Source organism: Lutra lutra, chromosome 15, assembly GCF_902655055.1.
Source record: "Lutra lutra chromosome 15, mLutLut1.2, whole genome shotgun sequence".
In the NCBI taxonomy this organism is placed as follows: Eukaryota; Metazoa; Chordata; class Mammalia; order Carnivora; family Mustelidae; genus Lutra; species Lutra lutra.
This window is the reverse complement of record NC_062292.1, coordinates 63376935-63402550: the sequence shown is the minus strand read 5'-3', so window position 1 is coordinate 63402550 and position 25616 is coordinate 63376935. Positions and strand designations below refer to the sequence as shown.

Below are 25616 nucleotides of genomic sequence, written 5' to 3'. Positions count from 1 at the left end.
AAAGGTCCACGTTCACCCAGGGCGCATGCATTCTGATAAGGCTAAGTGGACTCAGGAGCACAGAGGCTGGGCTTCCAGAATTACGGCTGCTGGCAACCCCCTGGCGAGGGGGTGGCGGCGGTGGCGAACCCCCTCCTGCTGTAACTGGGCTACTTCCCTTGGGATACCGTCTAGGGGAAATGCAGGCTGGGCTTTATTCTCCTAGGTTCCCAGTGGTGAGGGACGCGCCCCACAAGAAAAAGGGCCAGTCTTAGTTTCTGGTAACGTTTGATAAAGCACTTTGCCTTGGCCTTAAACAGGACGCACTCCAACGAGCGCTCACGCTCTCGGGGCTTTTTTCTACAACCAACACCTCCTGTCAGCTCTAGGCCCGCCCCTTCTGGGCCCGCCTCCTCCGGCCCTCAGGATTGGCTCTTCCTCCACTTCCGGCTTCTGGACCCGGGTGCATTCGGTTTCCGGTGTCATGGCGCCCTGAGGTCCCGGCAGTGGGAGAGGCGGCGGCAGGCACCTCCCTGCGGAGCCGCTGGTCCCGCAGGCGGGGATGTGACCGCGGGCCCGGCCGGCCTGCCCCGGGCGTCGCCTCAGCTCCCGCGCCAGTGCCCTCCGTCCACACCGATGGCGGGATCCGGCTGCGCGTGGGGCGCGGAGCCGCCGCGGTTTCTGGAAGCCTTCGGGCGGCTGTGGCAGGTACAGAGCCGCCTGGGGAGCGGCTCCTCGGCCTCGGTGTACCGGGTGCGCTGCTGCGGCACTCCCGGCTCGCCCCCCGGCGCCCTCAAGCAGTTCTTGCCTCCGGGAACCACGGGCGCTGCGGCCTCGGCCGCGGAGTATGGCTTCCGCAAAGAGAGGGCGGCGCTGGAGCAGTTGCAGGGTCACAGGAACATCGGTAATGCCGCTGCCTCAGTTCTCTTCTTGCCCAGGACCCGGCCCAGCCGTACACCCCCTCTCAGCCTGGCGTTCCGGGTCCTGTCCTTAAGTGGGGAGACTTGGGTCTGGCCCTCTCGTCGTCACCCGATCCAGGCCCCTTTCCCATCCCCCTTCACTCCGTCTGCAGTAGGGTGGAGGTGGTGGTTTGCTTTCCCCAGTGTCACGTAATAGATGCTCAGTTAAGTTCTGTTTTGCATCGGAGAATGTAGCACTTATTAGCATAGGGTTATCTTTTTTAAGGGAAAAGAGGCATATCTTGTCTAGATTTGTTATTTCTTGTATGGAAATTCTGAATCTTTGCATACCAGTGGAAAAATGAGAAATCCTTCTGGGGCTTGTGATAATGCTAATAACTCGTACAGATGTTATCTGATACATATTTGGTATGGATTTAGGGGGAAATGACTCAGTATTCACATAGGAGTCCTCCGGAAGTGTGGAAGTTAGGAACACTTTATACCTTTACCCTGGTAAGACTGTTACATGATATAGATATTCACAGTATAAGATATATGGTTACTGATGATTGATTTATGAAAAGTCTTCACTGTCAGTACACTGAGTTTATAGTTATAGCTTTGGCTAATAAAGAAATGTCTTTCTTCCTGGCAAGCATAATCTGTGTGTAATTTGAAGAGTTGCTTTTTTTATATTATCACTTTAGAGAAGAATTTCTTAACCACTAGTGTTGACTTTTTTTTTTTTTTTTAAGCTTGCTAAATGATGTATATAACCCTGGTAATTTAAGAGTGAAAAGGTATTTTTTTTCTCTTCCGGTTTTGCAAGCTTGAGGACTTGCTGAATCCCCGCAAGACTTAGTTAAATTGTCATCTTGAAAGACTTAATCTTGTAATATTTATTTACTTATTTCCCCCCTCCTTTTAATATTTAGATTATAGAATGCTATTTTGGATCAAGAACCAATTTCCAATTTTGTTTTTGCAGATTATGACATCCATCTTAAGGGTCCATAATGTTTAGATTTTATTTTTAATTATTTTTGCTTGGTACCCTGAGTGTATATTCACCTACTGTGAATACTTAGTGAAATACAATTTGTTTATTGTGCCATATGTAATATCTTTGACTAGTATTGAGCTGTGGAAGCTTTTCTCATCTTGTTTCATTAAAATAACCCAGTTGCCAAAAAATCTTACTTTTGGGAGAAATAAATTGCAGCGGAAGCATGACGCTTATCTGAGTTATCCCAGATTTGCACTGAAGAGGTAGCTATGTTAGTTGTAACTTACTCTGAGTCTGATTTTTAAAGCATTATAACTCGTTTCTTTTTCTAGTGACTTTGTATGGAGTCTTTACAATCCACTTCTCTCCAAATGTGCCATCACGCTGTCTGTTGCTTGAACTCCTGGATGTCAGTGTATCGGAATTGCTTTTATATTCCAGTCATCAGGGTTGTTCCATGTGGATGATACAGCATTGTGCCCGGGATGTTCTGGAAGCCCTTGCTTTTCTTCATCATGAGGGTTATGTCCATGCAGACCTCAAACCACGTAACATATTGTGGAGTGCAGAGAATGAATGTTTTAAACTCATTGACTTTGGGCTTAGCTTCAAAGAAGGCAATCAGGTAAGAAATAATAATAGGGGTGCTTTGGTCAACACTTAGAGCTATTTCTACCTAAAATAATGCTTGGTGGGTGCCTGGGTGACTCTGTGGGTTAAGCCTCTGCCTTTGGCTCAGGTCATGATCTCAGGGTCCTGGGATTGAGCCCCGCATCGGACTCTCTGCTCATCAAGGAGACCGCTTCCCCCTTTCTCTCTGCCTGCCTCTCTGCCTACTCGTGATCTCTCTCTCTTTGTCAAATAAGTAAATAAATTCTTTAAAATAGGGGCGCCTGGGTGGCTCAGTGGGTTAAAGCCTCTGCCTTCGGCTCAGGTCATGATCTCAGGGTCCTGGGATCGAGCCCCACATAGGGCTCTCTGCTCAGCAGGGAGCCTGCTTCCTCCTCTCTATCTGCCTGCCTCTCTGCCTACTTGTGATCTTTGTCTGTCAAATAAATAAAATCTTTAAAAAAAAAATAAAAAAAAATTCTTTAAAATAAAATAATTCTTGGGGATAAAGCAAATAAAAAGAATTTCATTGCCACCATGTAAAAAAAGGGTGGATATTTGGGCTAGGTAGGCTAATTAAGTAATGGGTAATTACTCTTACTGCTGCCTTCAGTGTTGGCACTCTGTCTCATGGCAGAACACACATAACAGTTCTGGCAAACCCTCCAGAGTGTCCTTATTTATCAGCAGTGCCTAACAGACAGGAGACTCTCTGAAGAAATGAGCTGCTGTGTGGAGAGTGTACAGCTTGCCTGTGAGAAGTGCCCAGATGATGAACCAAATAATTAGGGTAGCCAAGGACTAAAAATTTTTTGGCATTCAGTTTGACAGTGGTTTATTATACTTTTAGAGGAGTAAATACGCTGTGGTGATGGAAAGTGAACAGTTTTTTATTGGTTGTAATATTTACTCATCTTTAGGATGTGAAGTATATTCAGACAGACGGGTATCGGGCTCCAGAAGCAGAACTGCAGAATTGCTTGGCCCAGGCTGGCCTGCAGAGTGATACAGAATGTACCTCAGCTGTCGATCTTTGGAGCCTAGGAATCATTTTACTGGAAATGTTCTCAGGAATGAAATTGAAACATACAGTCAGATCTCAGGAATGGAAGGTAAATCATACCAGTGCTTTCGTTTGGAGTCCTTCATTCTGATTTAAAAGTACTTGGTTTATCACGATTCTCACTGGGGACGCTGTTTACTTCATCTCTAATACACTCCTCTTCCTGCATGTTTGATACCTTCAATGCTACTATTCGTTTTCATAGCTACAGATGTGCTAGTGAGTATTGTACACTTGCTGATCTTAGCCTGGGGCCTGATGTGTAATAAGTGCTCGATAGAATGAATAAATGCAGAAGTGATTCAGTTATACTACATCCTACAATATTGCTAATACAAGTATAAGTTTAATGATAATCTTTACATAAAGCTTTACAGTTACTACTTTATAGTTAAAAGTATTTTAATGCACAATCTCATTGAATTTCCTAACAATGCTCTGAAGATCTTTCGTGTATTGGTTATTCTTTTACAACCGAAAAACTGGAGGCACAGATACATAAACCACTTACTTGGTCCAGGTCATACCATTAGATGTTCCAGACCTGGGCTTCATACTCTGTTCTTCCTGTTTGAGTTCAGCGTTCTCTCCAAGTTCCACAGTGCTTTATATTAATTTATATTCCATATATGAACTATCCTGAGTACTGCTTATAACATTGTTTCTGTGGGAATGTGAGTTCGAAATTCCAAATCTCTGACATAACGATGAACTTTTTGTTGTTCATACCTTAGAAATTAACTACATTATGTTTTCAAACATATTGTAGGGCCCAAGTGTTATGATGGTATCAGCATCCTTTAGGCTAGAGGTTTGATAAGTAATACAATGTTTAGGAATCATTATTGGTTTTCATATTTAGCAACAAGTATTTTTCGAGCATCTAGTAATACATAGTTTGTGTATGGCTAGTGTACCATGTAGAGTTATATTTCTTTTCAGCCCTTAGTCATCTGTTTCTGGAAGTATTTCTGGAAGGAATGCTTTAATAGTCTTGTGGGTGTACCTAATGCTTACTTTTGGCAAAAAATGCTACCATGCAAGTAAAACCAGTATCGTTATTCTGCATTGGTACTTTCTTCCAACCTAGAGACTGAGTAGTCTTTCTTCAGTGCTAATCCAAATACAAATCAATTACTTGCATTCGTTTTGATTATCTTTGAGACCTTTGGACTGTATCTGCTTGGTCCTGAGCTGATCAGAACTAGGTCACGTTCAGACATTTTTGTATGTAATTGGGAGGTAGGATATATATTAAATCCTCAGTATTCACTCCTCTAAATAAAGACAGTATTTTATATTTTAATCACCTTTGGGAAGGCAAAATTGCCAAGTGAGTATGAGTGTAGGCTCTGAAGTCAAACTACTAGGGTTTATATCTTTCCTTCACCTCTTAATTGTTATTTAGGGCTACTGAACCATGATTTACTTTCTATAAAATGAGGGTAGTAGCATTTTTCTTACAGAAGAAATTGAGGTTAAAAAATAAACGATGCCTAGTTCTTAGCATAGTGATAAGGATCACATCTGGTCTTTTTACTCATGTACACACTTCTGAGACAGCTTAGTACTCAGGGAGAAAAGTTATGTTCCATAGGATTTAGAGTATGAATAATGTGAGGGATGCAATTTTTAGGTACTGCATTACTTCCTCTCTGGTGGTGTAGTTGTATCTGAAAACCAGTTAAAGACTCTCACCAAGACACTTGGACTCAACTCTCACACACTCATTTTCTCACTTTGTATGAAACTACATTTTTATAAGGTTGCTCTGGTATTCTTACTCATTCGTCTAGTAAATACTCATACAGAGTGCCAGGTACTGTGCTGAATGCTGAGAATAGAGAAGAAAGTTCCTCCTCCAGAGGCTTATAGTTATGCACATAATCCCCTCCAGTAAGATTATAAGCTCTTTAAAGAGTGTTTTCTTTTGCATTTTACCTACCAAACAGTATGGTGCTATGTGGCTAGTACTCAGTAAATACAGAATGAATTGAATAACCGAAGGAAGATTTTTCTCCCTTTTTTTAGGCAAACAGTTCTGCTATTATTGATCACATATTCGCCAGTAAAGCAGTGGTGAATGCCGCAATCCCAGCCTATCACCTAAGAGACCTTATCAAAAGGTACATCGTGTGTATTTTCAAGTTCCTGTTTGTACATTTATCATATAAAGGTTATTTTCGTTTTGTCTTTGTTTTTGTTTATTTTACTGAATGGATCACGTTGAGGCTCTTCCTGGCAGCCATATCTTTGGTCTCTTGTAGCTCTGGCAGTCCTGTATGCTTGGTGGACATTAGGTTTTTGTTTGTTTTTGGTTTTTGTTTGTTTTAGGCTTTTTTTGAAAGTAGGGTTTTAAAGAGCGTCTTTACTAGCTAAAGACTGAGTTTGCTTTTGGACTACCAAAAAAAAGTTTAAAATAAGGTAGCTATGTACTATACGTTAAATAATTACTTCCGGGCACTCTGGGGACAGATACTGTGTTTCTGATTTCTGAATAGGTCCAAGCACAGCAGATATTTTCAAATAAGACATAATGTGTATTACCAAGTAGTTGGCTTATCACATTTCTAGTATTATGGACCAGAAACGAATAAAATAATAGTTATGTTGCAAAATGATAGATCTCCCGATCAAGTCAGAATATTACTCTTTCTTTGGAATATTGACCCTATAAACCTTTCAACTAGGTCTTTGGGGGTTTTTTGTTTTTGTTTTTGATTTTTTTTTTTAAGAGCTTTTTATTTTGAAACAATTACAGATTCATTGGAAGTTGCAAAAATGTTACAGAGAGGTCTGTGTGCCCTTCATCCAGTTTCCCTCAGTGGTAACATCTAATGTAACTGGAGTACAATATCAAAACAGGAAATGGACATTACAGTCCACAGAATTCACTCAGATAAGAACTTAAAAATTTTACTGGCACTTATTCATGTATGTTTGTGTGTTTTACCAATTAGTTTTCAATAGCTGTTACTATCTGATTGGTATTAGCTTTACAACTGGCATTTTACGTGGAAAAGATGGCATTGTGAAATTATGTGAATAATGGGTTCTAACTTGGAAGTCAAATCATATAAATACTGGTATTGACTTTGTTTTTGTTTTTGTTTTTATTTTTTTGGCGCAAAAAGGTGATTTATTAAAGCAGGAGACAGGCCCCGTGGGCAGAAAGAGCTGCTAGTATTGACTTTGTTATTTTGGATTTTCCCCCCCTTGATTGTGCAGCTAACACTAAATTTGGAAGCTATGGAGAATTGTGATCAGCAAAATAAAAATTATAAACCTACTCTCTAGTGTTAGCACTTTGGTGTATTTCTTTTTAGTATTTTTCTATGGATTTTGCTGTGTATGCATGCAAATTATTTGAACCATTTTTTATTGTAGAATAGAGCACAGATGCTGAAAACAAATGTGTAACTTCATGAATCCTTAGGAATACTCTTGTAGTCACCATTCAGGTCAAGAAATAAAACTTTGGGGGCGCCTGGGTGGCTCAGTGGATTAAGCCGCTGCCTTCGGCTCGGGTCATGATCTCAGGGTCCTGGGATCGAGTCCCGCATCAGGCTCTCTGCTCAGCAGGGTGCCTGCTTCCCTCTCTCTCTCTCTCTCTCTCTCTGCCTGCCTCTCCATCTACTTGTGATCTCTCTCTGTCAAATAAATAAATAAAATCTTTAAGAAAAAAAAAAGAAATAAAACTTTGCCAGCTACCCCAGAAATTCTCTGTGTCCCCATCTTAATTTTCAGTCCTCTTCCTCCCTAAAAGTAGCCACTGCCTTGACTTTTATGGTAATTACTTCCTTGTTTTCATTATAGCATGTATCCTTAAACACTATGGTTTACTGTTGCTCTTCTAAACAAAAGTCTCTTTTAGGTTTCTTTTAATCTGAAAGATCCTTTTCCATCTCCTACCCCGCTTTTCCCTTGTTTACTTGTTGGTCAACCTAGGTTGTTGGCTCAGTATAGCTGTCTGCAATCTGAATTTTGCTGATTGTGTTAATCCTTGTGTAGTGTAACATATTTCTGTGTTTTCCTATATATTGGTAGTCATATCTAGAGGGTTACATTTTTTTTTTTTTTGGCATGACGGTAGATGGTGTTATGTTTTTTTATTATAAGGAGGCACATAATATAGCCATCTCTGTTTTATGTGTTAGTAACTGTTCACGTTACTTTGGATCCATTACTTTGTTAGGGGCTGCGGAATAGGATGTACTCATTCTGTCATTCTGCTTCCTTTGGTTAACCAAAGACAAAATAAATGCTTGATTCTTTCTCTCTTTATTTACTAGTTTTCGTAACAAGTTGATCCCTGTCATCCTCCAAAGGGGACCATTTCCTTTTGAAAGTTCAGTGTGTTTTGATTTGGTAACTGCAAATGATTGCAGTTCTTATCCTCACCGAAGCTAAAATTGCCCCGTCTTTGATGACTGTGAGCTGTGTGAGTTGGTTTCAGCGGACCTTATTATCTTTTACAGCTTCTTTGCTCTCTGGTGTGACAAGATGTTCCCAATTCGTCTTACACATTTCCTGCCCAACACTTGGAAGTAGCCATTTGTCCAAGAAGCCTGATTTCTTTTAGTAGGAAATAGTATTTTAAAAAAACAGTCTGGGTTTTAGGAATACTCCTTGCTACTGGGATGGTCATTGTTTCTAGGCCTTAGTTCATACTGATATTTCCAATTCAAATTTGAGACCAGAGGTTTTATTTAACTTGTATTTCACATCTCTTTCTCCTTCTGTGTAAAGAATTATGGTTCTTAAGGACAAGGGGAATGCTAGAATTAGAATATTTTGTAATTACTCATTTGCTTTATTCCAGCTTACAATTAAAACAGTCTCAGAATCATAATATTCTAGGAAGGTTACTGAAATTATTTTTGCATGTGCTTTTCCCATTCTTTCTCATTTGAAAATTAGTTGTATCTGTGTCATCAGTTTCTGTAACTATTATGTGCCATACACTCTGTTTGAACTCTCACATTTATTCTTAGTTCTGCATGTAGCTGCACATTACCGTTCACCCCTGGTCCTTGTGGGGCTGTCTCTCTCATCGTTTGAGTTTCTGAAGCTTGATGTCTAGAGACCGTAGGCATGTTCCCTGAGCTCTTGCTTGCTGGTGATCATTTGTGCTTATTTTACTGGAGAGTCATTCATCTGGGTATAAAAAATGAGTGGCATTCTTTTTTTTCTTGAGTGTCTTAAAACATATTACTCCATTTTATCCTGGCATGTAGTGTTGCCTTTGAAAAGTCTAAAGACACTTTTAATTGTCTTTATATTAAAAAAAAAAAAATCAGTTGGTCTTTTTGTCTAGATGGCCGGACAATTTCATCATTTTAAAAGTCTATTGATTTGGGGGCGCCTGGGTGGCTGAGTGGATTAAGCCTCTGCCTTCGGCTCAGGTCATGATCTCAGGGTTCTGGGATTGAGTCCCGCATTGGGCTCTCTGCTCAGCGGAGAGTCTGCTTCCCCCTCTCTGCCTGCCTCTCTGCCTACTTGTGATCTCTCTCTCTCTGTCAAATAAATAAATAAAATCTTAAAAAAAAAAAAGTCTATCGATTTTACCAGAATATATCTTGATTTTGATTGTTCTGGGTTGATATTGTCAGGAAAATAGTTTCAGATCTTTTTGCTCATTTATTTTAGGGTGGTGTTCTTAAATTACTCTTTTTAGTATTCTTTCTCTTGCTTTGGTTTTCTCCTTCAGGCACTCCTATTGTACATATGTTGGATTTTCTTTGACAGTATTCATTATTCTTATTTCTCTTGAAATTTTTTTTAATCTCTTGTATTCTTTTTGATTTTATTTTCTTAAAGATTTTCTTTGTCAGAGACAGAGAGAGCATACACAAGCAGGGGAAGTGGCAGGCAGGAGAAGCAGGCTCCTGGGTGAACAAGGAGCCCAATGTGGAACTTTATCCCAGGACCCTGGGATAATCATCTGAGCCAAAGGCAGACACTTAACTGACTGAGCCACCCATGCGTCCCTGTTTCTTTTTGATTTTTAAAAATGTTCCTTTCTGCCTTCTATCTATCTTTGAGATACTATCGCTGTATTTGTTCATCTTTCAAGTTCTTGTAGCTTTATGAAGTGATTTTTTATTATATTTCTAATTCTTTCTGGAGTTCTATTACCTAATTATTGAGATTTTCTAATTTTGATTCATCATATCTTTTATTGTTTTAAAAAACATCGTTTGCTCATTTTGAAACAGTAGGTTATCATGTCCACCTGTGTTCTTATCATGTCTTTCTGGCATGCATTCATTGTCTCGGGGCTGTCATTTTGCAGTTTTGTCTTTTGTGTAATAATTTTATTAGTAATACTTTTTATGTGGTTCACATTTTTTTTTAATGTGGTTCACTTTTATATGAAATTCATTTCCTAAACTTACAGAAGAAGGTGTAGTTGGGATAGCTTTTCTAATTGTAGAGGGCTCTTCTTGTTTTTATGTAATGTTAAAGGGGGGGGATGTTTTTATTCTGAAGTCTCTGCCTCTTCTCCTCCGTTCCTTTTTTCCTGGTGTCTCTCTCTCTCTCTGTTAATTTTATTTACTACATCCTACTCAATTTGGATTCCATTTTCCAGATTTCTATTCTCTGTGGGACTTTGCCCTGGGAGGGAGCTTTAGCTAGTTCATTTTGAGAAGTCATAATGTCTAGGTTATTCCAACCCCTTCAGATTTTACAGACTTCTTGCATTCACTTGGAATTAGAATGTATACCCCCTTGTAGTTACAGTTGCTTTTTTCCAATTGACTTACTGTGCTTTCCAGTCTGTACCTGTTGGATATTTTGGGTTATTTTCTCTGCTTCATCAGATCATCTGTTGCTTTTCTCTGCTTCCTTCCACACAGATGTTGATATGGTGCAAGGCTTACTACTATGATGGTTTGTTCCTAGCCTCTTGTATTTTGGTATTTATTGGGGTTGCTTAGTTTTGTGGTAAACGTCATCCATGGGTTTTTGATTTTGTTACCAAGTTGTGCTGTTATAGGGGGATTTGATAGAATTCAAAAATCATCTCACCACTGTCATCTTTTTTTTTTTTTAATTTGGATTACCTAAATTTATGTGTAGCTTTTTTTTTCCCCACTTAATGTTATATAGTATGGATAACCTTTCCATGTTGCATTTATTAATCAGAAACATTATTTTAAAATATAATATTGTGCCATAGGTATGTATCATGAATTACTGAACCATTTACTTAGAAATAGCTTTGGGGGCACCTGGGTGACTCAGTTGGTTACATGTCTGCCTTTGGCTCAGATCATGATCCCGGGGTCCTAGTATTGAGCCTTGCATCAGGCTCCCTGCCCACTAGAAGTCTGTTTCTCCCTCTCCCTCTGCCCCTCTTCTGCTTGTGCTCTCTCTCTCTCTCTCAAATAAATAAAATCTTAAAAAGAAAAAAAGAAAGCTTTTATATTTTTTTGTAGCTGAATGGCTCAGTAAGCCATGCTAATATAATTAATGTTGTGATGAACACTTAGTCATTTTAATTTCTTTAATGGTTTCATTTTCAAAAGATTTTTTTAAAAGATTTTATTTATTTAATTTTGAAAGAGAGCACAAGCGGGGGAGTGGCAGGCAGGCAGAGGGAGAGAGAGAAGCAGACTCCCTGCTGAGCAGGGACCCTTATGTGGGACTCGATCCCAGAATCGTGGGATCATGACCTAAGCTGAAAGCAGATGCTTAACCAGCTGAGCCACCCAGGTGCCCCTCATTTTCAGAATTTGACAGTAATTATAAAGATACATGTTTTTGTGTTTTAGCATGCTTCATGATGATCCAAGCAGAAGGATTCCTGCTGAAATGGCATTATGCAGCCCATTCTTTAGCATTCCTTTTGGTAAGTTGCATACGTGTTTATTTTTCCTTGGTTGTTTTACAATCAAATAAGACATCAGAGCTCACTTACACTCCCAAGCTCTTTTGCCTAGTGTTCATCCGTTGATTTTGGTGAGTTTACATTTAACCGTGTTACGATGAACCTTAACAGCACCTCATATTGAAGACCTGGTGATGCTTCCTACTCCAGTGCTAAGACTACTGAATGTGCTGGATGACGATTATCTGGAGAACGAAGAGGAATATGAAGGTAACTGCTTCCTAAATTGTATTTTATGTCTTTTACAAGTAGAGTAGACGTATTGTTTCATAAGGTTCTCTATTCTCTTAATTTACATATTGAGGATATTGAACTACATGATTTCTAAAGGATCTCACTTTTTGATTCCTGTTGTAGATTGAATATGTCCCCCCAGAATTCATGTGGCAAAGTCCCAGTCCCCAGTGTGCTAGTATTTTGAGTTGGAGCCTTTAGGATTTAATAGGACTAGGTTATGTCCTGAGGGTGGGGCTTTTTTTTTTTTTTTTAAGATTTTTTTTTTTTTTTTTTTTTTAATTTGACAGATCACAAGTAGGCAGAGAGGCAGGCAGAGAGTGAGAGGGGGAAGCAGGCTCCCTGCTGAGCAGAGAGCCCGAGGCGGGGCTCGATCCCAGGACCCTGGGATCATGACCCGAGCCAAAGGCAGAGGCTTTTAACCCACCAAGCCACCCAGGCGCCGGGCTGGGGCCTTTTTAAAAAGAGGAAGAAACAGGAGAGCTCTCTCTGCTGCGTGAGGTTATGGCAAGAAAGCCGCCAGGTACATGGGACACTGAATCTTCTATACCTTGCTGTGGGAATCCCAGCCCTCGGGACCAGAGAAGTAAATATGTGTTATAGAAGCCACCCAGTCAGTGTCTGTTATGGAAGCCACTCAGTCCGTGGCATCTTGTTAGAGCAGCACGTTTAGGCAGAGATGATTCCTCGGGCCCATTGGACTCCTTCACATTTCATAAGCCTTTCCTGAATTAATCAAGATTAATTTTTCCAGCATGTTCTTTCCATCTGCTCTTTCTAGTCCTGCCCTGTGCTTCCATTTCTCCATCTTAGCTCTAGGTTTGGTTTTAACAACTCATTCCTTCCGTGTTCACTGAGGACTGGCTCTCTTCTTGCCTCAAGTATAGGAACAAGCAGGATTATTCCTTGTCTTTAGTGTAAGAGAAAGAATTATGTCAACAAATGGTTAGAGTTTGATAAATCCGGAAGTAGGGTAATACACAGAAGCAGAGAGGAAAAGCACTAAACTCATGACACCATGAGGGTGTCTCTGGAGGTGATAGCCAGGCTCTGTCAGTAACTGGAGTGGCTTGGCTCCCAGTGGAGGGGTTGGTGAGGAAATGGCACAAAGACACAAAGATGAGAGAAAGTATGGCATGTGCCAAGAATAGGGAACTGTTGGGTGTGTCCGTATGGTAGGTTATTTATTGGGGAGCAGTTAAAGAAATAGCCAAGAATATAGATACATAACAGACTCGTTTGCTGTGCTAAAGAATTTGGATTTTATCCCAGGGATAATAACACTGCAGTGTGACACCAAAGAACTTTGTATCAGGAGCAGAATAGTCCCTGGGTTAAAAGTACCCAGTATATTTGTTCTCTGTTGAATGTAATAAGAACCATTAAAAAATTAGGAGGGGTGCCTGGGTGGCTCAGAGGGTTAAGCCTCTGCCTTCGGCTCAGGTCATGGTCTCAGGTCATGGTCTCGGGGTCCTGGGATCAATCCCTGTGTTGGACTTTTGGCTCATCAAGGAGCTTGCTTCCCCCTCTCTGCTTGCCTCTCTGCCTACTTGTGATCTCTCTCTCTCTGTCAAATAAATAAATAGAATCTTTAAAAAAAAATTGGACTAGGAGAGTGATATAGTCAGACTGAGGTTTTTGTAAGAGCAGTCTGAGAGCAGAGTGGTAAATGGACTAAAACAGAACAAAATTTAAAAATAGATGCTCACTGAAACTGTACGGATGAGATCTTTGTCACCTAATGTGGATGGTGAAAATGTTTGATAACCCTCTTACTGGTAGAGTATAGGAGAATATTTTCAAAATACATTTCACATCATTGGAGAGAGTTTAAATTGCTAAACTTTATGAAAGGCAGATTGGTAATTCTAACAAACTTACAAATTCATATTCATTTTGTCCTAGCAGTTCCACTTCTAGAGTCAACTTGGAAATACATAAGTGAAATGAGATAGATACAGATTTATCTCTTACAGTATTTATAAGGGCAAAAAATTGGAAATAGTTTATTTAGTAGTAGGGGACACAGTGGAGAATTTATTGATCACTCATAGGGTGAAATAATTACACAGTCATAAAAACAAATGAGAAAATTGCACACAGTAATATTCAAGAATCTTCAAGATGCAATGTATTAATATAGAAAAAGTGAGATTGGAATTTTTACTTAGAAAAAAGTATGTATGATCATGTTTGCTTATATAACCTTATAATATTTACGGAAGGACGCAGAAGAAACTGATAATGTTTGTTGCCTTCAAGGAGAGGAAGAGAGGCAGTTGGAAAACTGGGAAGAAGACATTTTGGGGGGGTCATTTGAATATTAACTATTCAAAATATTAAATTTAACAGAATTATTAGATGTATTGAATTTATATTAGTTTTAAGCTTAATTTTAGATGATGTAGAAAATGACCTCATTACTTAGATATGGATTCCTGAATTCTTTGGTGCTTTAAAATTTTTAAATAATGAATGCTTGGTAATTACAGCAAAGCGGTTACTGTTCTGTGTTTTCATAATCAGATGTTGTAGAGGATGTAAAAGAGGAGTGTCAAAAATATGGACCAGTGGTATCTCTCCTTGTTCCAAAGGAAAATCCTGGCAGAGGACAAGTAAGTGAATGTTTCTATAGTTTCAGAATTATTCAGAAGTTACTAAAATCCTGAGCAAATGTTTTAGTTCTGTAGTACATGAAAATGTTGCTAGAAATGATGAATTTTGCATCATGGTTGTTTTTATTTTCCTGTACTTTTCATTTTTTTCCCCAAGGTTCTGTAATATGCATGCTTTTTATATGGGTTAGAATTTTTTTTTCTTAAAAAGTGTTCTCTACTTTTGAGCCATTGTGAAAAGTGACACCAACTGTATCATATGCTAATTCAGGTCATGTCAGCTACAGAAATATTATGGCCTACTTTTGTTCTAATTAAGTAGAGTTAGAAAACCATTTAGGTTAGGTTCTCATTTTAATGGAATCATCGGTGCTAATTTAAAGAGGGAAAGTGTGCCGACAGAATCCTGAAATCGGAGCTCTGGTCTCAGTGTGACTGACTGACTGTGTGATGATGATCCTTAGTGCTCGCATCTCTAAAATGTACAAGCGAGAACCGTGAGTCTCAGTTTGGGGGGAAAGAATATTAGAGAAATCTTCTTTTTTTTTTTTTTTCTTGTGGAAGGCCAACTATTTGTCAGTTCTGTGGGTAATTTAATTTCTTTTTTTTTTTTTAATTTTTTTATTTTTTCAGCATAACAATATTCATTATTTTTGCACCACACCCAGTGCTCCATGCAATCCGTGCCCTCTACAATACCCACCACCTGGTGCCCCCAACCTCCCACCCCCCACCCCTTCAAAATTCTCAGATCGTTTTTCAGAGTCCATAGTCTCTCATGGTTCACCTCCCCTTCCAATTTCCCTCAACTCCCTTCTCCTCTCCATCTCCCCTTGTCCTCCATGCTATTTGTTATGCTCCACAAATAAGTGAAACCATATGATAATTGACTCTCTCTGCTTGACTTATTTCACTCAGCATAATTAGAGAAATCTTCTGAAAGCTCTTTTGAAGATCTTTCTTTTATCTGTGTATTTTTACTTTTCTGGGAACAGAACATTGTTTTATTCAGGGTTTCTCAACCTGGGCACTGTTGACCTTTGAGCCAGCATCTTGGCTGTGGGAGCGGCCACGTGCGCTCTAGGTGTTTAGCAGCCGTTGCTGCCCTCCGCTCTGTAGATCCCCTCCCCACTCCCCTTCTCAGTTGTGGTGATCAAAAGTACCTCTCAACACTGCCGAATGCCCCCTGGTGGGTGAAATCACCTCTGGGTGTGGATTGTTATTTTATCCTTTGGTTCAGTATCTTGAAAATGCTTGGCAACTGAAGAAAGAAATGAAAGAAATTTCACTCTAATCTTAGTGAAAAGTTATTGCCAATGTAGTAATAATACTTACCTCGTTTAGTGCCGGCAGCATACTCTATGCATAATTGCTGTTTATTTAGTCGGCTGGTATTGAGCATCTGTTATGTTCTAGGCCCTGATACAACAGTGATCAAAATAAGCACAAGGATATAGTGATAAGTGCTCTGGGGGGAAGGTCTCAGAAGAGGTTTCATAAGTGCCTGGTAGGGAGGATTATAGTTCCATGTCAGTGGTGGGGAAGGCCATACTGAGGTTTCGTTTGAGTGGAAATATGAAGGAGATAAGGAAAAGAGTTCCAGGCATAAGGGATAGCAGGCTCAGAGGCCGTGAGTTTGCCTGGCAGGTTTGAAAGGGTTAGTGTGATTCTAGCAGAGTGAGAAAGAGGGGATATGGTGGATTTGCTCACAGGGGTGAGGGGGTGTAGGGTGAACCTTGTGGGACTCGAGACAGCACTGGCATTTACTCTAAATGAGAGGGGAAGATCTTTGAAGACTTTGAATGAAGGACTAACACGATCTGACCCGATGTTAACCTCAACCGTCCGTTTGAAATAGAAGACATAGAATAGAGAAACAGAAGGAATATTTTCGGGATAGAAGTATCCCGGTTTCAAACAATACAAAAAAATAAATATTCATCAGCAAGAGGAAATTTGCTATGTTAAGAAGCTTTCATTGACGTTTAGAGGAGAATGAAAACAACCGATGAACTCATGACCTCACAGGTTTAACTTCTCCAGGTCATTGAAATGTCTGTTGGCAAAGTCAGTCTTCATTTGAATTTTCCATTCAAATTAACAATGCTGTGGATTTTTTTTTTAAGAATATTTTAAAAATCACTGAAAACATGAATTATGGAATGGATCTCATAATTACAAAAGTAGTCAAGATTAAATTTATAAAATTATTTAATCTCATTGTAAATTATAAAAATGTTTCTCCTCTTTTGTTTGGAATGATGTAATATATAAAACTGTGGGTTGTCTATGAGGTGAGGAGCATGCTAGAGAGCAGGGAGCAGGGCATTCCTTCCCTAAGTGTGTGTCCACTTGTTGAACTTCGGTGTATGGATTTAGAAGTCATTGAGAATCAGGTTAAAAAAAATTACAGAAAGAGCTTCTTCTCACTGGGCATCATCTTCTAACTTCTCTTTTGTAGTCAGTGAAAAAGCATATGTTGCTAGAACTAACTGGTCCTATAGCCAGCATATACTTTCATTTTCTGTAAAAAAGGGGATATAAAGTATTAAGTATTTCTAAAATGAATAAAACAAGCATTGACTGGCTAGAGTATGGTTTTAAGATATAATTAGGTAATATAGTTCTCACCTACATTATTACGTGAAGTCTGCATACTCTGAAAGAAATCCCTGGATGGTATCGATAGCATTTTCTCCATGCTGTTCGGTTTAAAGTAAACAGCCTGACTGACTGTACTGAGTTGGCCATTTGGAAGTGTTTTTATCTCCAGCTAATAGCACAGTTAAGGATGGCTTTTAAGAATAGCTAAAAATCCCCACTTAGCTTTATACATATGAAAATCAGGGCAGTTTTTAGTGCTGGATGATTTCTACATGAGGAACACGTAGCTTGGGAATAGTCGTGGCATGGGAGAGGAAGAGAGTCTGTCACCTTTCCACTTAACAGTATACAGGAATTCAGAAAATTCCATCCCGGGCCAGAGTATCTGAGGCCTGACATCATGCATCATCCATAACAGAAATACTCACATAAGACGGGGAGTGAGCAGTCTGGGAGTAGTGCTTTGCTTACCAGTGAAGGAAGATTCATTTAAAGAGTGCTGTATTTGGGATTGTCTTTCCTTTTCATGCCCTGGAGGTTTTTAATACCCTTTGGAAATAATTTTATCAGTGGGAGAAGGGCTTCCACGAAAGGGGAAATGAAAAAGGAGACTCTTGCCTCGAACTTCTGGGTAGATCCGATTTTAAGAGAAGGTACAAGTAAAAGCTGAAAATTGGTTTCCTTCAGACAATCTGTTTTTGCTTCCCTTTGAAAGTCCGAGTGTCTAGGGTGCTGGCACCCAAGTTTGAAGACTGTTGACATCTCAGATGAGCACGTAACTGAGAAAGATGAGGCCGTTCTTTTTCTGGTTCACAAATTTATGGGTAACTGAGGACAAGTCATTTAAAATGATTTTCCCTCCGAGCCATCAACAAAAAGAGCATAAACTATTACGCTGTATTCTCTACCTGTCTCAGGTCAGAATTCAGATACTCTGGAAACAGAGATTTTACCTAGTTTTAAACTTACTCTTCACAGTAGTTAAGGCTTCTATGAGTCTTTAATAGGTGTAAAATCCGGTGACCTTGACTGGTAGTTTCTCCTCCTTCCTCTTCTAAGAGTGCGGACTGTCTTTGAGGCACCATGGAGCGCATTTGCTCCCCAGGCTATATGGCCCTGCCTCTGGCACGCGTCCGCTGCTGCTCACCACTCCTGCAAGAACATGGCCAGTGGGTGTACATTTTTCACTCGACTTGTCTTCGATGGATTTTTCAGAATTGAACTGTGTAAAGGAATTGTTCTAACCCTGCTGCTCAAAAATGTGGTCCACGGACCAACCGCATTGGCATCGCCTGGGAGTTGACTTAGAAATGCAGAGACTCAGGCCCACGTTAGACCTCCTGAAATTGAGTGTGCGTTGTAACAAGGTCCCCAAAAGTTACTTGCGTGTCCACTAAAGTTGGAAAAGCCCTGTTCTGGAATAGTCTTGATGGAAATGAAGCCGACTTTGTTTTCTCTGTCCTCTTACAGGTCTTTGTTGAGTATGCAAATGCTGGTGATTCCAAAGCTGCTCAGAAATTACTGACTGGAAGGATGTTTGATGGGAAGTTTGTTGTGGCTACATTCTACCCGCTGAGTGCCTACAAGAGGGGATATCTGTATCAAACTTTGCTTTAATCAGTAACCTGAGGACTCTTTCCTGTTTCTCCTCCATTTCCTGGGTTATTGTATTCTATATCTGAATGCAGAAGTACCCCCTTACCATTTTAAGGGAATACTTTGTACATTTATTTAATCCTACTAATGTGCAGTTGAGCAATGGCTGCATTGCAAACATTTGGCACCGAGTAGGACAAGACCTCTCAGCTATACCTTGAGGGGTTTTAGAGCATCCATACGGGCATCCCTTTTTTTGTGCAGTAGGGCAAGTGCTGCTCTTCAGTATGTAACCTAAAAGGATATTAATTATTTCATGTGATCATGAAGCAAGGATGAGTAATATCATGTCATAGTGAATATTAACAAATTTGGTAAGAGTCGGTGATGGCCCTCACGGATCGTTCCTTTACTCTGTCGGGCGGTTCTTCCTCATCCCAGATCTTCACAGATGGCTCTGGACGCTCCCAGTCATTGTTAAGTAACCGTCAAGCAGCGATGACCTACTGTGTTCCTCACACTGAGTTATGAATTTTTTTAAAGGAGTACTGTAGTACTGAATATTCCTTTAAAGAAACTGCAGTGAGCCTATCTCTTTTTTTTTTTTAATTAAGGCTTTTCAAATAGAAAGCTGATGCTTGATCTTGCACAATTTTTATGTCTAGTACGTATGCTTGAGTGAGTGTGCAGGTATGAGAGATTAGAGAAGATCTGAGTCCCCATGCTTTATAGTGTGAATCTTGTGAGCTAATGCAGTCTACACCTCTCTTTTCCCTAGCTGTTTCGTATCTGTCAGATTTAGGATGTATGTTCGAGAGTTGGTCTGTCTGATAGAATGTAAATGAGAAATAGATCATTCCTGAGAGGCTCAGAACAAATGAGTCTAGACTGAGTTACACTGAAACTCTCTTAAAGTGATTGGAACAAAGCAAAAGATTGCCCCATCCTTTAATTTCCTTGAGACCCTGTATTAGCTCATCTTTTTTGTACCGAACCTCCCGTGATCATTGTAAGATTTCTCAAGATAGAGTTCTGCCTACAATGAAGGAAATTGAAATGGCCAAAAAGAAAGATGTTCAGTGAAGGGAAAAGAAAAAAATGGGCAAAGAGAAAGTGAATAGTCCAGGATTCTTTTTTTTTTTTCTTCTTTCCTCTCTCTGTCCTCCCCTTCCCTCCACTGCGTCTCCTCTCTGTGACTGTCTCCTGTCTCTGTGGCTGAAGAGAAGCTACTCTGAAAGTACTCTGGCTTCTGACTGCAGGGAAGTTAAGAAAAGTGTAGCTCTAATAAGATGGAAGTAGAAAGGAAGAAAAACTCCAAATTCTTAGAAGGATTCACAGCAATCTGCTGTCCCCCCGAGCCCAGGGTGCTGGTGTGCGTGAGTTCATGAACATGGGTTGATGACATGGTTTTAGGAATTGTAATTATGGATTCCTCCCACTTCATGTAGATTGACTTCTAAGGTTTAGAACTTAGGAAACCTTTATAAAGCACTGATTATACAAAAAAATAAGTTGTATACAGGTTATGAATTTTTTTTTATTTCCTTACCTAAATGAAAGTTTTCATTTTTTTTTTTTTCCTAAGGAAAAAGCCTTTTATACCTTTCCCCGTTGGAAGCCTCCTCATAGTCTTTCTTTGAAGTGTGTGCCGCGCAGGTTGTTGAGAGCCCAACTAGGAATTTACATTTCAGAGGATGAATTATCTTACCCTTTTCAGACAGTTACTCTCTGACAGTTGAGTTATTTACAGTTATATCATTCAGGACTCTCCCTTCTTATTTATTATGAAGCCAGATTTGGTGTAAGGAGGCTGATTTATGAGTTGCCAGAAGGCCTTGTGGCACGGTCCCCAAGGGAAAGTTGTGTCTAGTATGTGCCCTTAGGAGGAAGAACTGTTAGTTCTCGTTTTGGCCCTCTCAGAAGTTGATTAGCTAGTATATGTTCAAATAACAATTCAAGAGAGTATAACCAGTACTCCGGAGACCTAAGCTTTCCTAAAACATCAATGTTTGTAGGGGTGACAGCTCCCAGGATGATTAGAAACACCAGGTTCTTGGTGTATACAGATGAACACAGAACACGAGTGAGTTCTTCTCAAGGGCAGGTATTCTAGGTGTGCACGTGTCCCTCTCTCATTCCCCCTCCCACCCCTACAAAGAGAAGACCCTGACAGATGAGCTGCAGGTGGGCTTCTGAGCTTAGGGATGCGGTGTGCTGCTAGCGTCTTGATGCTGAATTTCACAGCATTCTTTGTCTTCTTCTTTGCTATTGTAGTCATACCTATATGTAGTGTTTAACACTGTAGAGTTGTATTACAGAAGATGCTAACTAGATTTTAAGAGAACTAAGGGACTAACTGATGAGCCTAAGTAACCATGCATTGAATTCAGAATTTTATATTAAAGCCACAGAATTGAAATAAGATGCCTCCTGTGATTTAAGTGGTGATCTTACAGCTTTTAGCCCATGACTACCAAAGAAGACATTTGCAGATCCTCCCCCGCTCCTCTGATATTACACGAAGTTTAATCTTAATTTCTCAAACCTGAACCAAATATTATCAGAAGATGCAATTTTTATGATACCTTTAGGGTGAAATAGATACACAGAGATTTTAATTCCTTAATTAGTAAAACCTAGGAATTTTCTTTTTGAGAGGCAGGGTAAAGAGGCGAGGGTTTTTGTCACTTAAACCTTACTCTTTGGGACAAATTTTATCTCAGGTAGTTTTTCTCTCCCTCAGTTAACATCTGTGCTTCCTTCCCTCTTGCCTTTCCAATTTCTCATTATTCCGTGGTTTCATCATGGTACATTTTTTGGCCCAGGAAATACCTATAAATTGGTTATTCTATAGGAAATCTTTGGTTCTTGGGAAACATCCGGAGGAGGTGACTAGCTAGCCACTTTCCAAACTCGGATGCCCTATTTCAAGGAGAGCAAGTTGAGTTGGACACCTCAGTAAAAGAAAGCAGCAGTCCAAGCAACCGTTGGCTGCATTTTAAAGGGACAATAAAACAGTAACCCTCTGGCAGTAAGAGATTGCACTTACTACCACTGGGTGTCTTCCTTTGGTTTGTGGCCATCGGTATCGCAGCTCTTCGGGGAAATTCCCTCCCTGCTATGCCTTGAGCCAAAACTGGCTGCTTTTAGAACAAAACCATAAATGCAGTTTTACTTGTCCTTTCCTTTGTTTTCATTGAGACAAGGATTGCCTTCTTTTCGGTACTTCAGCTGCTAAAGCGTGCTGAGATACATTAAATTAACCTTTAAAAAAAAAAATCCTTGAATTCTTATTTAACTTGCCTTCTACATTATACTTTAGTCTCTGAGCACATTTGTGATCAGGAATGCTGCCTGAAACTGTGCTGCCATGGAGAGGACGTTGAAGAGAGAGTCTGGGCATAAGGTGTGTTTCTATTTTAATGCACCGGGCTTTCACCCTGCTGAGGGCATCAGTTACCCTTCTGGAATAAATGCACACCCGAGGTTGAGCGCTCACGTTTCCCCACCCCTTTGCATTTGCTCATCCGGTGCAGGGAACACTCTTTCATCATTTTCGTCCCGACTTGATCATTTCTGCCATTGGTTTGACTCTGCAGCATGACATTTTAGTTTCTGTCATTTAATAAAAATCAGCACCATTGTAACTGATGGTGATTATAATATCATAGTTACTGGGTGAGGCTGTGGGAGAGACACTCAGTGTGTTTTACCGATAGTTTTATGGAAGGGTACATGCTAGCTGGTATCGTTCAGATTAGGGTACAGATGGCATCGCGTCATGACGAAATTTTAGTCTGGTGGATGTGGAGACAGTCAAAGATTTAAGCAAGTGCCTTGTGTTTCCTGGAAAATATTAAAACTCATTTGGGTGAAAACTCCCAGATGATGATAATTTATTGCACCTCTGCCTTTTCCTTGGAATAACTTTTGGATTAAGTCACATAGTATAAAAGTCCAAAATTTCCCTTGTTTCCCTTTATTTTATATGTGTGAAACTATTCATATTTGATTCCCCCCCCCAATATTACATGTGATGGAAAGCCAGAGTTATCTGGCAGAATCTAATACTTCCTGGGGTCTAGTTCCATTTTCAGTACTAGGTTCCTTCTTCAAATCTACTACTCTGGCTCTCTGATAGAATTTGTTTATTTCTTGGCAAATGTGGTCACGCACAGACCAGCTTTGGGGCATCATTAGCTCAAGAGAATTTCCATTTCTTCTTAAGGTGCTCAATAAATCACCTTCACTTGAGATGATAGTCTTCCCTTCGTATTGCCAGTAAGCTTTCTTGGTGAATATAAAGATGTTGAGTCTCTATGATGTGGAACTGCTCTGGACCTCTTGTGGTATATTTGGATACGTTACATTTTCTTAGTTACAGAGGGACATGCGTATTTTAGTTTTAAAGTCCCCAGAAATTTAAAGAATTTGTTTCGTTTTGTTTAAGGTTAGCTGCTTCTCTGCCCGATACCGCAGGATGTCAGGGTTATTTTAGCCTCCTCTCCCACCTCGCTGTTGGTCAGTTTTCTTTAAAATTGGGTGATGACAGTAGGTAGACACAGTGACACATAATTGACAAGTACTGTGGATATTTAAGAAGGAGGTGAACAATTTTAACTATTTTTGCTGCAATTTTATAGGGGAAATGGACTATAAACCAGAGAGCATGTAGGAGATTGTATATTTTATAGGTGGTAATTAAGGTGATCTTCAGGATATAAGATACAAAGTTTATACAACCTTTGTTTTCCTAATGAAAAGTTTTTATTCATCTTCCTACAGCTTAGCACTTTTGTTGTTTCTTACGTGGCTTTTGAGGATTGATGTTTTAGATTCCCTCTGTTTGTGCTTTTCAGACTGTCGTCATAATTGTGCAGTTCTTTTTATGTCACCATAAATGCTGGGGTTCATGGGAAGCTTATCAGATGATTGCCTGAGTGTTATTTCCCATTAAACAGAGTAGCTTCCACAGTATCCTAAAAGAAACTGTACCTAGGGTCATAGTATTTTAGTTTAGAGGCAAAGAGAAGCATACTATCTTACTTGCCTTAACCAACTATCAATCCTTGTTGTGCAGAAAAGAGCTTATTTTGTTAGACTCTTGGCTGTTAGCGAGAAGATGACATGTAGTTACTTACCCCTCCGCCCCACCTCCCAGGTGCAGTTGGCTTCCCCTTCTAGGCTCCCCTCTTACTGGTATTACGATGTCAGGAGTGTGTGAGAGCAGACGTGGTGAGGTGTTCCAGATCATGCATATGGACATGGAATTGCTTCGGTGACTGGAATTATGGATGGATGTATTATTTCATTAGCATGGGCTGTCAGAAATCTGCCAAATTTAAGAGTAAAGAAGAAAAAGAAAAGTCAAAATAGAGAGGTGAGGGGAGGAATATCGCTTCCTTACTTGGTATTCGTAATCTTCCATCTAGTTTTTGATCAAAAAGTGCTCATTTATTTGTAAAAATCCAGACGTGGTACCTGAAGCATAGAACGTTGCCTTTCTGACACATTCCTCATCGTCGTTTCCCCAGAAAATCGTTTTAAGAGCTTATAAAAGCAGACTAGGTATCCATATTCAGTTTGACCTAAATTTTTAAAATAAACATTTAAACTCCGGTTTTTGTGTGTTTGCTGTGCATCAACTCTCATGCAAATCCGGGATCAGAAAGAAACTGGGGATTAGCCATCTCCAGATTTCCCTTTGCACATTGGGTACAGTGGGTTTCAGTATGCACTTGCTGCAGAGTTTTCGAGCACCTTATGGGAGTAAGTAGTGTTTATTTATTATAATTAAAAAGAAAGTTAAAGCTGCATCTCTGTAGCATATTTACTTTGCAGAGTGTAAAGCTGTTGTATCTTTTCCAGCAGGATTTACTCTTTCATTCTTAATTCTTGGTTGAGAAAATCTTCAGTGATATAACATTCCTTTATATCCTCTTAACAGTGTCAAATCTGGGGTAGAAGAAATTTTTTCCCAAAAAGGGCTCCATCTTTGTTACCTTTCTGATCACTCTTAGAAATCTAGCTATGATCAGTGGATGGTAACAGCTCATGGCTTCCTGTATCAGCACTGGAGAGGTTAGTTGTGAGGATTAAAATCTACTCTTTTCCCTCAGTAACATGTAATTGCTATGCTTTTGGTAAGAAGGTCTGGTCAGAAAAAATGTGAAAGATCACTCAAAACCAAAGCCAGTTATAAGGAGTACTGTCTCCTGTTGGTTTACCTTCACCTCAGAACTACAAGAATATTACAGTACCTAGTGAATAGTCTGTAACATTTCTACCAGTCGTTTCAATAGCCCATTGGTCTTGGCATTTCTTGGCACTGTGGTTCTCTGTTCTTGGTGATGTCTTTTTGTTTGTGACTTTTTTTTGTTGTTGTTGTTTTTTTTTAAAGTAACTAAATGGGACTATAAATGTAGATGTGTATCAGTACCAAGAAGTTTTTTCTGAAATCCCTAAATTCCCGATTCCTATTCAAGTCTTTTAAACTTGTTTTTTTCTTGCTAAGTAGCAAAGAACTTTTATTTTTCACTTTCCTATATACCTAGGTATACCTAAAAAGTATGGACACTGCGTTTCAATGGATGTATTGCGTGTAGTTTTTTGCTGAAAACTTTTTCTGTAAACACAATGGCCTTGTTCAGTTTTGTTGTAAACTGACTTACCATAAGATGCACTGTTGATATGCTTTCTGATGTGTGTTTCATAAGGGTGATAAAATAAAGCTTAAAAATAAATGAGGTGTTTTTTCATTTCACCTGTTCCTGCAGTTAGTGTAAATATTCCAAGTTAGATAACAGGTAAGTAGACTTATTTTATGATTTAATTTTTATTAAAAGCTATCGCTGAAAAATTTCCATGTGGTCTCAACCATCCATTTCTAATACGGTCTTTCATGGATGGAAGTAGGGCATCAGGCTGACAATACTGAAATGTAACTTTTTATTTTCGAATGAACATTCTTGATGCTGTAGAAACAGACTTATCTAATGAAAGAACCAGAATTCATAGTTGGTATGTTCGTTTGGGGGTATAGCTCAGTGGTAGAGCTTTTGACTGCAGAATTCATAGTTGGGAGATTCGTGTTCTAATCTCTGTTCTTTTATCA

At 39.6% G+C, this 25616-nt stretch overlaps 1 protein-coding gene across 1 annotated transcript; it reads left to right on the top strand.

Annotated features, from left to right (window-relative positions):
- Window positions 1-447: 447 nt before the first annotated feature.
- On the top strand, window positions 448-25245 carry UHMK1 (U2AF homology motif kinase 1). The gene is made up of 8 exons (XM_047704706.1): window positions 448-883; window positions 2220-2512; window positions 3417-3608; window positions 5591-5685; window positions 11338-11414; window positions 11565-11663; window positions 14214-14302; window positions 18377-25245. Exons 1-8 carry the CDS (start codon window positions 616-618, stop codon window positions 18521-18523), a joined length of 1260 nt encoding a protein of 419 aa, XP_047560662.1. The 5' UTR covers window positions 448-615; the 3' UTR covers window positions 18524-25245.
- The last annotated feature ends 371 nt before the right edge of the window (window positions 25246-25616 follow it).